This window comes from Nelusetta ayraudi, unplaced genomic scaffold (assembly GCF_046127955.1).
Source record: "Nelusetta ayraudi isolate G7.1 ecotype Tasmania unplaced genomic scaffold, CSIRO-AGI_Nayr_v1 ptg000058l, whole genome shotgun sequence".
In the NCBI taxonomy this organism is placed as follows: domain Eukaryota; kingdom Metazoa; phylum Chordata; class Actinopteri; order Tetraodontiformes; family Monacanthidae; genus Nelusetta; species Nelusetta ayraudi.
Window position 1 is genome coordinate 1,049,478 of NW_027466108.1, and position 16,384 is coordinate 1,065,861.

Sequence of the window (16,384 nt, forward strand, 5' to 3'; positions counted from 1 at the left end):
AAACACGCGTCACATTCACAAAAGAAAAATAAACGTGCATGAAACCATGGACTTACTTCAGAGCGTCTGCTAAGATAAATATATTTAAACAAGAAAATGTCATGTGGTTACATACGGTATACCATGAAAGTTTGCAATTATTTTCCTTGAACAGTGACCATACCTGCGTACAGGTTCAATTTGCATACAAGGAAATATCTCAAGAGGAAAACTATTTTCTAAATACTTTTGGGCATCATTGCGTTGAATCGAGGTAAGTCATAATGGTTTGGCCGTTATTTTCTCATTTAGAGAATTGTATATTTACGTAGTGTATATTTATATGTTATCCACAAACGTACCTACCAACCTAATTAAAATTGCATTATCATATTGAGGGTTTTATGCCTACGTGATAGGAGAACTATGACCACTATGGTCACATTATTGTGGAATTAAATTAAACGAGGAAGTTGTATTTGTCTAGTTATGATATTGTAAGTCTCGCGATACTTGCTAAAACGGTAGGTGTCGTGCAAAAGTGATTGTCCCGAGAAAAGGGATTGTGGGCCGCGGGAGTGCGCACAAGCTCTTAAAGCTGCAACGCCCTGTTTATATACCATAGACCTACTGTGCGCAAGAATATATTTACATTTTTAAAAAAAAAAAAATTGGCGTCCCCCCCCCCCCCCCCAAGGTCCAAATGTGCTCTGTCGAATCGGTAGGGTGTGGCTGTATACAAACCAAAGTTGTTTTAAAATGACAATCACACCTTCCCATAAATTGATTTCTGATCTGTGTTTGCACTGGAAAGTGACTGTATGACTTTTGGATGGAATCACAGGAGTGCCAAATTTATTTATATATAAATAAATAAATAAATAAATAAATAAATAAATAAATAAGATTCCATACTTGTGTGTGTGTGATGATTGTGACTATTTCAATTTCGGGAATTCTTTTTTTCCCCCGTCAAAATTCTGAGATTAAAGGCATCCGCTTCAGTAAAGGCAGTTAAGGCAGACACATGCTGACACATATTAAAATTAAGTCTTTGGCTGTTTTAGTGTTTGAGGTGTCCCAGAGAAAGCAACTCCATTAGGTTTGGAGCTCACGTTTTCTTCAGCCACACCGCGTCTCACTTCCCGTTCTGCCAGAACACATCTGCCACAACTGACATTTCAGACCCTTCAAGCTCAGACACCGTAGTCAGTGCACGGTTAGCTGCCGTTTCCGCTTTGGCCGTGCACGCTCCCGCGAGCTGCATGCACTTCTCAGCAGCTGCACAGTACTTAACGTAACACCAGGCACGAAGAGGGATGAGAGACGAGAGCAAAATATCTTCGTTGTCTTTCCCTGTTATGTCAAGAAAAAGCTCCATTCTAGATATTATCTCGAGTAAGTTCAAGTAGACAGTTTGAGCCATCAGCTTGTCACATGCTAGGCGTGATTTCCTGATTAAACGTTGAGGGAGATTCGGAGGTACGCGTCGAGGGAAACTAAATTGTATGTGTGAAAAGCAAATTGCTAGCTGACAAGCTACCCAGACATAGCCATTGATGTAATGGCGTTGAAAAGAATTCAGAAGGTGAGTATGTGTTTTTTCCCCGTTCGTGTATTTGCAAGTACGTCTTGAAGACACGTGTTTGTTCTTGTAAACCCCGGTTTGAATCATACCCATACTGATTTCTGTCGCTCGACTCGGCTCCACCGGCCTGCTTGCTTCCTTGTACTCCTTTTTGTAATAATTTACAGACAAAGACGAGCTAACGACTAGTGGCCCTGTTGGTGCATTGCTACAGCAACACCTAGGTATCAACAAACACCGAGACAACGCCATCGTTTTGACGGCTCCTATTAGTTGGTGCCTGGTGTAATGGTTTTCTCGGCGGCACTTTTGACGAGGTTACTTCAGCCAACAAGCTAAACAAATGATACTGTAGCACCTGGCTAGCAGCAGGCTAACATCAGTAGCCCGTCCCGTGGATTAATTGGGCGACTTGCACAGCGCTTTCGTTTGACAGTTCAAGCTTGTCACTCGTCTTTGTGTTTGTCTGTTGGTGACAAAGAGTTGGGGCTGTGTTTAGTCGCTGAATGACAGCTGCTAGCTGGTTGCCAAAATTGACCCCCGGTGTTAGTGTTGCCATATATGGAATGTAAATGGGCCACTGGAGCAGGCCACGGTGTGTATTTATATAACAGAATAGATACGCTTCCTTCATCCAATGTTAAATAACACGATTAATTGCTATTTTAACGTCTGTTTATTCCCTATTTAAATCAAGAGACAGTCGATGGTACCTCTACCTGCGGTTTTTTTTTTGTTTTGTTTTCAAATACTCGCTGTTATTGTTTATTATTCTGTCTGTGCCACTGAATCGTTGTTTTGGAAATTGTTGTAAATTATCGATTTAAACAATTAAAAAACCCCGCTGACTACTAACAAATTCCTAATTTAATGTTGGCAGACCTTTTGAGAGCAGCCATTTTGAGCATATGCCGTTGAGTTTACACAGGTGTTTGTAATGATACTAATTAAGGTTCACTTCCATTAAGGTCATTCGGAGCCTGGATGCTGCCCTCATCGCTGTAGGGCTCTCGTACACTAAACTGAACTCCATCCTGATACAAACTTCAACTGACCCGTATCTTAACCTTGATAAAATGTAATATTGCACCTGAATCTGCAGCCAGGTCAGCCAATAACAAATGGTGGGAAAGTTCTAGAGCCATGTGTAACTAAGTTAAATATCCAATAATATTATATGCTAACTTTAAAAAAAAAAATCATGTTGGGGTTTTAGCTATGTCTATTTTAATTTTGACATTAATTATTAATAACTTCTGAACCAGTGGAGAAAAAAAGTGCAAGTAAACACACCACAAACTAATCAAAAGCAGACTAATTAATGGTTGACCTAAATTAAGCTAATGGTTGCCAAATAAATACATGTTTTAAATGTTTGGTCATGGTTGTAGGAACTAGGAGACCTGCAGAGGGATCCACCAGCTCAATGTTCTGCTGGACCAGTTGGGGAGGACTGTGAGTAAATACTCTCTGTAACAATTGATACCATCTGAGCTTTCGATAATGTTTCTGTGGATGCTCTTAAAATTGTCTGTTTAAATATTTAATTGTTTTTCTCTACCTCCCCAGTATTTCATTGGCAGGCGACAATAATGGGCCCGGTAAGTAAAATATTCAAAAGTGTAATTACAGATAAAATATAAGGTGCAAAATTGTCAGTCATTTGACTTTTGTTTCTGTTTCTAAAGAATGACAGTCCATATCAAGGCGGAGTATTTTTCCTCACAATTCACTTCCCAACAGATTACCCCTTCAAACCACCCAAAGTAAGTGAGAGTCTGTTTTTAAACCGCATTATATTACTTATTATATTTATGGATTTTTTTTTTTTTTTTTTTTTTGCTGTGCCACCAGTCATCTTCTTTGCATAATATATTTAACATTATTTACCTCTCTGCCCCAGGTTGCTTTCACAACAAAAATCTACCATCCAAATATCAACAGCAATGGAAGTATTTGTCTGGATATACTGAGATCGCAGTGGTCGCCCGCATTAACAGTATCAAAAGGTAATATCAGTAGGTGTTAATAAAGGCTGTTGACCTTGTTACGATTCCCAGACCAATCCCACCACCACTAAATGTATTACATGCTAATACGTGGACATTTGTTTTGTCTTTGCATTATTGAGCAATTGAAGTTAATGGACAAAGGTGACTACTCATATGTTCCAAAATAATTCAAATGACTATTTAAAAATCATTTGGTGATGCATTACATACATTAACTGATGAGTTTTGTTCTTTGTTTGTTTCTTCTTTTTTTTTTCTTCAGTGCTTTGAATTTCAAGCATTAAAATGCACTTTCAAAAGCCCAGTTAACTTACTGCTGCTGGCTATTTGGCTCTTTCAACATGGGTGGCGTCTGAGCAGATGCCTTTCTATATCACAATCCAATATTCAGTTACTGTCTTAAATATACCTCAATGTCAGCATTGATGAAGTGATTGTCTGGGACCATGTAATTATTCCAGTAATATGTTAAAAGCAAACAAAGATTGAGTCCATTTCTATTGACTAAAATATATGATTAACAAAAATATTCCTTGTACATTTTATTTTGATGGCTTAAAAAAAGAAAAGTGTGTGCATGTCATTAAGTGACCTTTGCTCTTGAAGGTCTTAGTCAATGAACCCCCTTTCACTTGAATTCTAATTTGAATATTTTCTGATAAATTTTTCCACAGTATTATTGTCTATCTGCTCTCTTCTTTGTGATCCAAATCCCGACGACCCGCTGGTACCAGAGATCGCCCATATATATAAGGCCGACAGGGAAAGGTGAGTAAACTGTAGCAACATTGTTTATTTGCTGATTTCTCTCTCTTTCTCTCTGAATCAGGAGTTTAAAAAAATTGATAAATGGATGACAGTCATGTGAACATGTGAAAGTACACGTCCTAAATGGGGAAATGCACTGAAAAAGAGAAATGTGAGCTTTCAATGAGCACATTCTATTCCGTTACAATAATATGTTCATAAATTAAGTGTTCAAATAGTGTTGAAACTCCGTTGGCCAACATTGTGTACACAAGGGACATTTGTGCTGATAAACGTGGTGTGACGGAAATATCATCTGACTTTAATAAAACTCAAAATTAGTACTATTCCGTTTAATCCCATTAACAACTAAATATAGTGGAGTGCTTCTTCCTCTGAACAATATGAAAACAAGTCAGGAACAAATAACATTTATTAGTACCTTGCACTTATCTGGTTGTTGAGATAAAATTCTTGCAGATGTAATTACTTTTTAAATGACATGTATAAGCAGCTGACTAGTCTACAGTCTTATGATGCAGTAGTAGAGCTTTGCACCAATAGCTGAATAGTCTTAACAATGTTACTCATAGAGTTTTAGTCATTAAACTCTTCAGAAGAGTTCAATGACTTAACTTAATTAACTTTCCCAAGAAAGTACAATCTCTTGCCCAACTCAACCTTCATGATTTATTTCTTTTTGTGAAAATTCTGTCCACAGGCAGTGGCTTAATCTTAGCTGTAAAAGTAAATGAGATGATGATGCGTCCAGAGTTCATATATTGGTGAATCACAGATAGACGGCAACTTAAAAGTCTCCATGAAAGAGTTCAGGCAGTATTAGACAATTTATGACCCCAAAAAATTGATTTAGATGTGTTTTGTTTCTCAGTGTAAATGTCTGTGGTGAGGTAGAATTGTAAAGCTATGACTGGAAAAAAAACATTATTTGTTATTAAAATCCTCTTTTTGTGTTTTTGCACAGGTACAACAAATTAGCAAGAGATTGGACGCAGAAGTATGCAATGTGAGAACAACCAGGGAGATCAAAATACAAATGTGAAGAAGAGAAACGTGTTCAATTTGTAACTTGAAGCAATTGAGCAACGGAGGGGAAATAAATGTAAAAGCGAAAAAAAAAAGAAAAAACAAACTAGACAACAGCTCATCTTTTGGAAGCGGAAGCATTACAAAGAGGTACAGTGCCACCTGGCTTTCCACGTGCTGAGCTGCTACCATTTGCTGTCCTTCATGTCTTGGTATGGAACTGCTGAGGAGGACCTGCTGGGCTCCTTAAAGCACTCCCATATGGAATACTGGAAACTCTTCACGGTCCATACCACGACACTCAAGACTTCTTACTCTCATAATGGCTACAGTGAAAATTACTCATTGTTGCTCATCATACGGCCCCATTTTCACTGTCCATGACTCATATCGCGCTACACAACAGTTTTGGTTTTAGGAGCTCGGCTCCCCTGTCATTTCAGCGGTACCGCCTGTGTCCCACTGGATGTATTGTTATTGTATTTCCATGTATTTAGTGGCCTTTCTGTGTTAATTATTTGATAGTATTTGTGCAATGGAGGCAGAATGTCCCCTGACGATATGGTGCAGTGCCATGACCAGCAGCCCATCTGTAGGTACATACTGTCTCTTCCCCACAACAATGTGAAAAGACGAAAAGAATCACACACTGCATTTTTGAATTGCAACATTATTTACTGGCGTTTGGATGACACTGGAGAGCTGCTGTCAGAGCAGCAGACCTATGCCTCATTGTCAAGGGGGGGCTCCGCAGCGTGAATGTCAACTTTCGTTTTTCTCACACATGCTCTCGTCACTGTTTAAGCTGTATAAGCGAACATCCACGGCTGGTGTCCACAGTGCACAAATTACTGCTGTCTGACTTGTTACTTGTCACGTAGCTCTGAAACAAAAGCTGCATCCCGCGCGATACAGCTGAGCTCAGTACAGTTAACTCAGGTATTCAACCAAATCATCAGCCTTTTACAGACAGCGACGCATGGTGAGAAAAATGACCAGGGCTCATTCCATCAGGCCTCGAAAACGTAAAACGTTTAAAGCGATAGGTTTGAAGTAAAAAAAAATAAAAAAAAAACAAATCCTGGACTAAAAATTGATGACGGATTAAATTTGAAGTTTTGAATTCATATAAAGTAATGGTTTGTTTTTCCCTGTACCTCCCATCCTTCTCATGTTTCATTTCATTATAGTTTGACAAAACATGGATGTGAATGGCTCTTCAATGACTATTTTAACCCTTTCTGTGCATCTATTTTGTTTTCTCAAAAAAAAAAATGTAATGGCCTTTGGTCACGGTTCGTGTCACTATACTCAAAATACGAACGTCAGCGTTTGCAGTATGTTGTCATTTTAAGTCAGAAGCATGATGTTACTTAAGGGGAACAAGTGCAGTAACTTGCCATGACAATTTAATCTGCTTTAAGTATCAGGTAATGCAAAGTTTGTCAACTTTTTTGTTATGTTTGCTTTTATTATCAGGTCAGCAGAGATTTATTGCTTTGGAATTAATAATCAACACTGATAGTAAAACAGTTTGTCTGGTTGACACAGTTTCTGATCTTTTGTATTGTATCATAAGTTTTTTTCCCCCCATTTATTTCACCAGAAGTTGAACATGATTGTAATGTGTCATAATGTAATATAGGTTATAATCCATTGTCGTCGTGGGAGAAAGTAGTTAGGAAATTTATTTTTTCTTTCAAATCTTGGTTTATATTGTGCTGAAGTCACCAATATAAAGGGAATGAGTTGATTACCATGGGGAAAGACACTTGTTAACAAGGCATTATTGAGTGGCTTCATCCACTGCAGTCAAATACAAAGCATGAACATATTAGCTTTGATTGTAGATTTTACATCACAGTTTAGGCTCCACATATAGGTAATTAACATATAGTTAGACGCTGTAAAGAAAAAGCAACAAATCATATTGTCCTGAAATAATGTATATGCTGAAAGGTGATGAAAAATATATACACTAAATGCAGTGAAAGGGTTTCTTTTTGTTGTTTTTTTACTGCCAAATCACAACTTAAAACGGCTTGTTTGTAACAGTACTAGTTCCAACTCGGTGTGCTTTGTTGTTTGCTCATCTGGCTATTTATTCAGAAAGCTGAGTTTCTTCCAACTGTTGAATGGAGCCTCGATCCATCTCGTGAGTGACGTGACATTGACTTCCTAGACTTTATGATAGGCAGCTTGGCATGCTTTGCACTCTGGAGAACCTTCTCACAGCCAGTTTCCAGATATCAGGGATTTCGTTACAACTCATCTGCCTAACACCTCGGACTAAGATTTTAGCCTTAACCCACATCTCGTGCATATATTCAGAACATATAGGGACAGAGTTGTCACGTGTTGCTGTCAGGGCTGCATTCCCCATTCGTGATTCGCTCCACCAGTAGGCTTGGAATCCTGCTCCATCGGCTTCAGCATTTTGTTGAAAACCTAAACCTGGCTTCCTTGTTTTTTGAATGCAGGACCAGCCTTCATGCATAGGGGGAAAAAATGGACTACCTGTGTGCTTCAATCAAATCACTACATACCTGCACATCCTCCCAGTCCCCAGAGAAATAAATGACTGACCTTGACATAACGTAAATAAAGCTCACTTTGGTTTAACGTTTGGTCAGTCTTGGTGTCTCAATGATGTTAAATGTTAGATTTTAAAGCAACCTATATAGGGCACCGGCATTTTTCACTTAGGCAAAGTCGTGGGGGAGAAAAATAAAGTGCTGCCCAATGCCACTGCTGCTCTTCGAGCTGTAGGGTGCGCTTGGATCAGAAACATCGCGTCGGGCGTCTTGCGTTGCAACATCCACCAATTACAACACAAGGAAGTGGTCTTCTTCTTCCAGTGACTTTATACTTACCGAATCATAGATATGGTAAAAGGCGCTGCCTTCTATGATCTCTAATCGCAACAGTAAGAAGAACGGAAGCGTGAAGCTTTGAAATCATCCGTCACCGTCCGACGCTGTGTGAATGTAGCCACATAACCGCTAAAGTAGCTTCCGTGCAGCAGCAGCAGCAGCAGCAGCAGGATCGCCAGCCAGCCACTCCTCCTCCTCCCCCTGTTCAGGAAGGGCGCATCCCCGGATAGCTAGCTGGCTAGCTGTACTCAGCGCAACGATGGCAGTAAACCTGAGCAAAAACGGCCCCGCTCTGACAGCTGCCTTTAAAGAAGTGGTGGACGAGAGATCCAGTACTAACTGGTAAGGACAGACTGTTTGTGGCTTTTAGAACCTGGTCGGAGGCGTCTCGTTAGCCGCAGTGACGGTTAGCATTGAGTCAGTCGTCAAGGAAGTTCACGTTAACCTGACGTTGGCTAAACTTAATGTGTCATTCACTAGTACTAATTGATAACCACAGCAAAAACCTTTGCTTATTATGCTGGCAAACTTTGAAGTAGGTTTTAATTTACTCACTCTACATGTTATCTTTATTTATCGCCAGTCTGACCTGTACAAACGCCTGTCAGGCTAAAACTGAAAGGCTAACGTTAGTAACGCAGTCAATTAGCCTGTAAACGTTACTTTGCCAACCACCCAAACAGGAGAACAGTTTCATGCGTCTTGTAGGTCATTTGGCTGATGGGTTTTTAGCTCACTTTTCTGTTTAAACACTTTGTTTGATAAAGTTGCTCTTCGCCCTGTCTACTTCCTGATTAACTATAGTTATTTATGTAAAGTGTGGGGAAAGTTGGTGGCTTCAGCTTCCTCTTGGCGGCATAAAAACCGTGCCGTGAACTTGCCTTGAGATTAAAGAGAACCGTGTTGCTGACAGCTCTGGTGTTTAACGATGACCTGATTAAGCGAATCCCAGAGAGCGGACTGTCGGGGGACGAACAGCAGCCTGGCTGCATGCTTTGGAGACGACTCTGACAGAATGACATGCCACTTATTCTCCACATTTAGTTGTACCCGCTGTACTTGAGTCAGACTTGCTGTGGCTGTTTAAGTTTCTCTAATAAATTTTAGCTAAATTTATTGCACATGTGAAAGGTAAGCCAGGAACGTAAAAGTCGAAACGTCTCTGTGTTGAGTCCATCTTTCTACACGCATGTTCCCCAGCAGAGATGGAAAATTGAAGTATGTTATGTATTTTTAAAATATCCTGTTAAATTTAGTGAACATGGTGCCAATGAAACCATGCTGATCTATGTGAAGCATGCAAAGTCACCTGATGTTATGTCAATCTTTTTTTTTCTTCTTCTTCTTAACTTCTAGGGCCTTGTTTACGTACGAGGGAAACAGTAATGACGTCCGCCTGGCCGATAAAGGGGGTGAGTGTTTATTGGGGTTTTTTTTTGTTTTGTTTTTTTTAGGTTCTCAACATGATTAAAAAAAAAAAAAAAAGTGTGCAGGAATTTCACCATCAGCATAAAGCTGCAGCACTGGAAAGTCTGCACAAAAGAATAGCATGCCTCTGCTCTCCAGTCCTGTCATCCGTAAAGGGAAAAATATCCACAGTTACACAATCGACCACAGTGACCATTGGAAATTTTCCACTACTTCCCTGCATCAGATGGAGGACTCGAGGAGCTGGTCGAGGAGCTGAACAGTGGCAAAGTGATGTACGCTTTCTGCCAAGTCAAAGATCCCAACTCCGGTCTGCCGAAAAATGTGCTCATTAACTGGGTTGGTACCGCAATTTTCGTGTTGGTGGATCGTTTTTTGTTTTGTCTTACGCCATGAATTTGAGGAATAAGTCTCGTTGTTTCAGACTGGAGAAGGAGTAAAAGATGCCAGGAAAGGAATTTGTGCAAACCATGTCAGCTCTATGGCCAATTTTCTCAGGGTAAAAGCAAAGAACATTTTTAGCCTCGCTTATGTATACAGTACATCGTCTTTATGTCTGAAAAGCCATCTGGTGGTTTCAGGGGGCCCATGTCACAATCAACGCCAGAGCGGAGGAGGATGTCGAACCTGAGGTGATCATGGAAAAGGTGGCCAAGGCCTCAGGGGCAAACTACAGCTTCCACAAAGAGGCTTCCAGCAGGTTCCAGGACAGCGGGCCTCAGGGTCCTGTGGTATGTAGCGCTCGCACTGACTTCCTGCCGCGCGCCCTTCTGTTTGTTTGCAGTTCATACCAGACTGAGGGCAGGATCTTATCTAAGCTCCTTAATCTCCAATGTGGCTACATTGAGAATGTTTGCAGTTTTCAAGATGGCCATCTGTTGATCCCATGCCTTCTAACACACTGTGTCAAATTTAGTGTTGGCTGTACTGTACTCAGTGCCTACTCAAGTTTTTCTTTTCTTTTTTATGTTCAGAATGTGAAAGGTCAAGAACCTAGTGAATATTGCAAGGGACATTGATTGGTCTGAGCATACACATGGAGTATTCTGACTACTGCCCTCAAGTTAAGTCTGTGCATCTCACTGGAGTTTCTTCTGAAGTGTAAAATCTGATGGTTTGCTTCACGCAGGGCTCTGTTTACCAGAAGACCAACGCCATGACTGAAATTAGAAAAACCAACAAGGACAACTTCTGGGCTCAGGCAGAGGTGGGCACCTGATTTCACATTTTCAGCCTTCTGACTGGAGCGACATCTGTCTTGAGGGCCGGGTTGACGACACGTTTATGGTTTCCTCCAATTGTAACATTTCAAACGTGCCACTTTTTACATCATCATCTCTTGTGCGTAGGTGTTTTTGTGCATCACTGACGCGAGCGATTTAAGGTCTTCGCAGAACACTTTTTACGCTCTTTACTTGTCGTTTAGAAAGAAGAGGAGAAACGCCGACAGGAGGAGCGGCGCAAGGCGGAGGAGGAGCGGCAGAAGCTGGAAAAGGATCGGAAAGACCGTGAGGCCAAGGAGACGGCCCAGAGGGACAAACTGGATAGAGAGAGGGCCAGTCAAATCGATGAACAGAAGTAGGCTGCACGGGCAAGAGATGAAATCTCGGAGAAGGTGGGACTTAAAGGTGAAAATGGCATTTTTCTCTCTCCCTGTCCCCCGTCCAATAGGAAGTATCAACAACAGCAGGAAGCTGAGACCAGGGAGAAGGGCAGGCAACGTCAGGTGAGTGCTGTGCTCGCATGTCATCTGATGAGGAACCTGATGGACACATACGGGATCCATTTATAGATGAGGGCTATAAATAAGTCGAGAACATTTTATTTTATTTTTTATTTTACACAAGTTAAAGGAGGCTGAATCCAAGTGACCTACTTCTAGCTCAAAGTTAGTGGCACTGCGTTGTCTTTTCTGTCGTCTCCTCTCACGGCTGTATTGACAGCTGATGGCCCTGATCATTTAGAAAAGAAAGCCCAGCTATTTTGATTTAAAGAAAGCCGATTGTGCGGCATAAATGTGATTTAATACAGCAGTGAGCGCTCGCTAACTCTGCAGAAACCTTTACGTTCTGCAACAGTAGTGCAAGTCTGGACATTTAGGCAACGTTTAAATTGGTGCAACTCTTCACTTTTCCCGCTGAATTTGTAGACGTTTGAGTCCAGGTGCCAGAGTGAAAGGAGCGAGAACCACATTTTCTTAACTTGATGTGAACCAATGAGAGAAAAGCAAAGACCTTCCCTTTTTTTTGTAACTTTATCGTGACTCCTGTCTACACGTGGCCTGGAATTCAGACAAGGGTTCTTCTTGGTGGTGGTGGGGTCGTGCTGATGTCAGTGAGGGAGCTAATCGTTAGCTGTGTCAACATTGATATTAACACCATCAGGAGGAGGAGCAGCAGGCGAGCCAGGCAGCACAAAGGAGTGCAGTCAGCAGAGGTGAATCTGTGGAAAAGGTGAATGTGAGTGGAAAAAAAACAGTGCTCTCCTCTGACCCGACTCTGATTTCTCACCCGTCTGCAAAACATGACTCCTGCTGCTCTCCGTCTTAACTTCCGACCTTTAGTGCATGATCTGCCTTCCTTGATCTTTACTCTGCAAGAAAAAAAACATCCGTCTGTTCTGTCACAATGAACACAGACAAACTTTCCTCAGTCTAAAGGATTTCCTGCTCGGCGGCGATGTGTAAAATTCATCGTCGTTTTCAACACGGTTTCCCTTTCGCTTTTCTTTTCGTCCAGGAGGCGGCCTCGCTCATCTCTCAGCGGGCAATGAACCCGCGAGAGATGTTCAAGCAGCGCGAGAGAGGAATAACTCCCAGCGACTCGGACGTCCCCTCGGCTGCTCCTGCGAGCCCCCAGCCAGGTATTTCATCCTATTTGTCCCCTCACCCCCGCGCCCACACACACACACACACACACACACACACACGCAAACTAGCGCTTGTTGAGCGATCGAGCAAATCGTCTCCCGTCGCCGCCTCTCATCCATCAGACTGTCCCGCTGATCTCACAGTCAACATTGTGTCTCCATCATAGTGTCTTCTTCCTCTTCTGCTCAACGTGTCCACACTTTTGTTTCCCTGTCTCTCTCTCTCTCTCTCTCTCTCTCTCTCTCTGTTTCTCTCTCTCGCTCATTTTTTCTGGTGGGCGGGGCATTGCTCTCGGTGTGCGTCTCTGCTCAGGGCGTCTGCAAAGCCCCTTTCTGTCTAAGCCTGCGTATGAAAGTGAGCGAGCCAGCTCACCTCAACGCCAGGCTTCCCCCGTGCCGGCAGGCTCCGCCTCCCCCATCCCTGCTGCAGGTGTGAGCTTGCACCTACACACACATACACACACTGAGTCATAACAAGCCATGTTTAACCAGTCGTCGCCTGCTTTTTATTTCCCCTCGCTGTCGCCACTGTCTGTTGTCACACCTCATGTAATCACTGATTCAATCACGACTCGCCCTCTCACCTGGTTTCTTGATTATTATTTTTTTTTGTTCGTCAGCTCCACTTCAGTAGTTTACTTTGTGCTAAGAATGCCAAACACTCCTGGTGGTGGTTTCTGTTCGGCCTGTACGGACTTGTGATTGTGCTCCTCCGTCTACATGCATGTCTGTGCTTGTGTCTCCGTTCTGGGTGATAAGAGCCCGATGTGAATGACGGACAGTCCACTTTTGAGCGCGATGAGCAGGAGCCGGCCGCCCCCCCACAGGAGAGGCAGAAAGGTGGGGCCCACTTCGACACGGCAGGCATCGGCGGTTCAAAGTTTCTTTCTTCGCTCTCTGGCTTCCCGGCCATTCCATCGCCGCTTCCTCAAAAAAAAAAAAATCAAAAATCAAAAAACTGCTGTAGTTGCTTTTCTCTGACCTTTTGCCCTCAGTATCGTCTGCTGCCACCTTCTGGTAGCACTTGTGTCAGACGCACTCAGGCTGATTGTTATCTGCCTTTCCAGAGGAAGAACCGGCCGCCAACTCATACGTCCAGGAGGCAGTTCATGAAGATCCGCCCCAGGTAGAGGGTTACACACATCTGTTTAGAAGGAAACCTTACACCGTCCTCATCAACTAAATTGCTCTGAACACAACTCCCCTCTTTTCTTTTTTTTAGTCTCAGTTGGAAGAAAATAACCTCTATGAGGTGCCAGCAGATGAGACTCCAGACAGAGGCACCTGTGCCAGAGCCTTGTATGACTACCAGGCTGGTGAGTGAGCGTTCTGTCATTATCATTCCATTATAGCCATTGAATCAACCTGAAGACGGTTAATTGCTTTTGGGGGATGTCAAGGAGCACTGAAGAGCTCATTTCAGCTGCACGACTAGACTTGTTCAATGAAATCATCCCTCATTTTTCTGAACTGTTATAAAGGATTTGAGGCAGATGGCTCAGACCGCCATATCGGAGAAGACGTGTTTAAGGAAGACTGTCACTTTTTTGTAATATAGTTCAACCGAAAAAATATTGATATTACCAAACGTTGCTGGGTTTGCGTCACATTGTTCAGTTAAAAGAAATACATCCATGCTAAAATGAAGGCGTGGGCAACAACTGTGCTGTGTGCCACGTATTAAGAAAATGATGTGTCGAGGCGTGATATACTGTATTCACTGTCAATAAATGAATTAATAATAAGGACAAGGAAAAAGATAAAGGATGCAAACGAGTGACAGTAGCTATGTTCACACGGGCACAAATGATCGGAATAAAGGCCCAATCAGATTAAAAATGTTCCATGTAAACACGTCAATCGGGAGAGTCTAATCTGATACGGTCCATTCGGAAAGGAAATTTCATTCGAAAGAGAGGTGTTTTTTTTTTCCGAATGGCGACCATGATACACACCCGTTCAGATCCTGTCTTCCTGGTTGGGGTAAAATGATCTCCACCGCGAATGTGAGCTACGTCAGCATGACGCAACACAGGCGGAAGTGCAGCTTCTTCTTCTTCTGCTATTTCTGGAAAATTAGGCAACTCCATTCATTCCCAAATTATTTATTCTGATTAAACGCTTGGTGCATGTATGCGCACGTCATGATCGGATCATTTCATTTAGCGTCCATGTAAACGGTGGATTTGGAATTTTTTACGATGAACCACGGTTTAGATCGGATTGGAGAAATTTGCGTGTGCAAACATGGCTAACGAGACCCCGGTTCCGTCCCGCAGCCGACGACACCGAGATCTCATTCGATCCCGATGAAATCATCACGGGCATCGAGATGATCGACGAGGGCTGGTGGCGGGGCTACAGCCCTGACGGCCACTTCGGAATGTTCCCAGCCAACTACGTGGAACTGATCTAGCCCCCACCCCGCGCCACCTCCCCACCGGACCCCACCCCACCATCCCAAGATCGTCACAGCGGCAGCCCCGGGCGGAGAGACTCTGCGGCACAGCAGCGGTAGCAGCCAGCTGATCGGCCTGGGCCGAACACACGGCGCAAAGTCCTCCGCATCACAGGCCAGTGAGCAGCTCGTCACTGTGGGCGTCTCAAGTCTTTCATTTCAAAACAAGCGATTCCATGATGTAGTGATGTTGTGCGCAAAATGACGGCTTAGTTTAGCAACTTGTAGAGAGACCTTACGACTCGACCAAAACTCTCCCGCCCCAAACGTCGTCACCCATAAATGTGATGCAGTATGATATAAGTCACAATTAAAGTTGATCTTTTGTGAGCATTAACAGCACTTCTTGTTAGCATTCCTTACAGAGTGACTTTGGCTCTATTTCAGGTATGATTTTTGTCTATTTTTTTTTTTTTTTTTTGTAGCAAATGCATTTTGTTCCTGAACTTTTCAGTTGGGATGAGAGAAATCAAGTGGTGGTACTGAGTTTCTGATCACACTTGAATCTTCTGCCTTGTTTTGTATTTCTTTGCCAGTGGATGTTTTTTTTTATTATTATTATTTTAATGTGATCAAATTGTCATCCTGTGTAAAATTTCAAACCCTGTTTTAATACTGATCCGACTGTGGTTGCATTGAATATTTTTGAAATTAAGGGTGTTTGCTGTGCTGTGGGGTGGTGGGAAAATACGTAAAATTGATTGATGCCCTTTAACTGTGAGTATTCTAGTTGTTTCATTTCAGTCCTTTGTCATCCTGACAAGATTATTTCAACATTAATTTTTCATGGACAACTGACTAGCCTGTCAAGTTCATTTCAGATTTCGGATCTTGCCGGTCTGAGGTTGAATTAAAATGCTCATGCGTGCAGTATATTGGTGGAACTGAGGTGCCATTAAGAGGGGAAGGGGATGCTTTTAATTGAACTGTAAATTATGCAAGCGAAACAAAACGGTTGATCCCTAAAAGCTGTAAGACAAAGAGAAAAGGAAATGGATTTATCTTGGAGTGAAACATTGTGAATTCATTGCATCGTTCATTTGAATTTCTTTTTTCCCAGAGTCTATTGTAATGCAGAGGCATTCTTCATAATAAAATAATCAAACACGCTGCAGTGTCTCACAACTTCCGCTAAATTACCAGGGATATAACGGTTTCAAAGGACCAAAGGCCATGAGGGATTTTCAGAGGGTTAACAGGAACTTAGATGTATAGAGTGAATCTGAATATGTGTTTTACCGTTAGTTTCCTGGAATGAGGCAGCGGCGGGGGAATTCACACGCAATGCATAGTAGGTTTCATTTTCAATAGAAAAATCAGATTGTGTTTCTTGCAGCTTTCTTTTTTCTTTGGATGAGTTTCAAACAAATTATATTTGATGATG

The 16,384-nt window shown here is 42.2% G+C and overlaps 2 protein-coding genes across 7 annotated transcripts; both read left to right on the forward strand.

Moving 5' to 3' along the window:
- Positions 1-1,045: 1,045 nt before the first annotated feature.
- Positions 1,046-7,873, forward strand: ube2d4 (ubiquitin conjugating enzyme E2 D4). Its single transcript, XM_076039053.1, has 7 exons — positions 1,046-1,567; positions 2,959-3,022; positions 3,137-3,168; positions 3,256-3,333; positions 3,471-3,576; positions 4,254-4,347; positions 5,312-7,873. Exons 1-7 carry the CDS (start codon positions 1,544-1,546, stop codon positions 5,355-5,357), a joined length of 444 nt encoding a protein of 147 aa, XP_075895168.1. The 5' UTR covers positions 1,046-1,543; the 3' UTR covers positions 5,358-7,873.
- A 302-nt stretch (positions 7,874-8,175) lies between these two features.
- On the forward strand, positions 8,176-16,110 carry dbnlb (drebrin-like b). Of its 6 annotated transcripts, XM_076039046.1 has the most exons (15): positions 8,178-8,588; positions 9,603-9,658; positions 9,901-10,013; positions 10,099-10,173; positions 10,256-10,405; positions 10,804-10,881; positions 11,101-11,252; positions 11,346-11,400; positions 12,059-12,133; positions 12,413-12,536; positions 12,856-12,972; positions 13,302-13,382; positions 13,610-13,668; positions 13,765-13,858; positions 14,822-16,110. In XM_076039046.1, exons 1-15 carry the CDS (start codon positions 8,506-8,508, stop codon positions 14,956-14,958), a joined length of 1,449 nt encoding a protein of 482 aa, XP_075895161.1. In that variant the 5' UTR covers positions 8,178-8,505; the 3' UTR covers positions 14,959-16,110. The 6 variants fall into 6 exon arrangements, with proteins under 6 accessions (XP_075895162.1, XP_075895166.1, XP_075895161.1 ...); XM_076039047.1 differs by lacking the exon at positions 12,059-12,133 and having other exon boundaries at positions 8,176-8,588; XM_076039048.1 differs by lacking the exon at positions 12,856-12,972 and having other exon boundaries at positions 8,180-8,588.
- The last annotated feature ends 274 nt before the right edge of the window (positions 16,111-16,384 follow it).

Coding starts and splice junctions, on each gene's coding strand:
- ube2d4 (XM_076039053.1), top strand. CDS start 1,544: ATGGCGTTGAAAAGAATTCAGAAG. Junction 1,568..2,958: donor CGTTGAAAAGAATTCAGAAG/GTGAGTATGTGT, acceptor TCATGGTTGTAG/GAACTAGGAGACCTGCAGAG. Junction 3,023..3,136: donor TGGACCAGTTGGGGAGGACT/GTGAGTAAATAC, acceptor CTACCTCCCCAG/TATTTCATTGGCAGGCGACA.
- dbnlb (XM_076039046.1), top strand. CDS start 8,506: ATGGCAGTAAACCTGAGCAAAAACGGCCCCGCTCTGACAGCTGCCTTT. Junction 11,253..11,345: donor AGTCAAATCGATGAACAGAA/GTAGGCTGCACG, acceptor CCCGTCCAATAG/GAAGTATCAACAACAGCAGG. Junction 13,669..13,764: donor TTCATGAAGATCCGCCCCAG/GTAGAGGGTTAC, acceptor TCTTTTTTTTAG/TCTCAGTTGGAAGAAAATAA.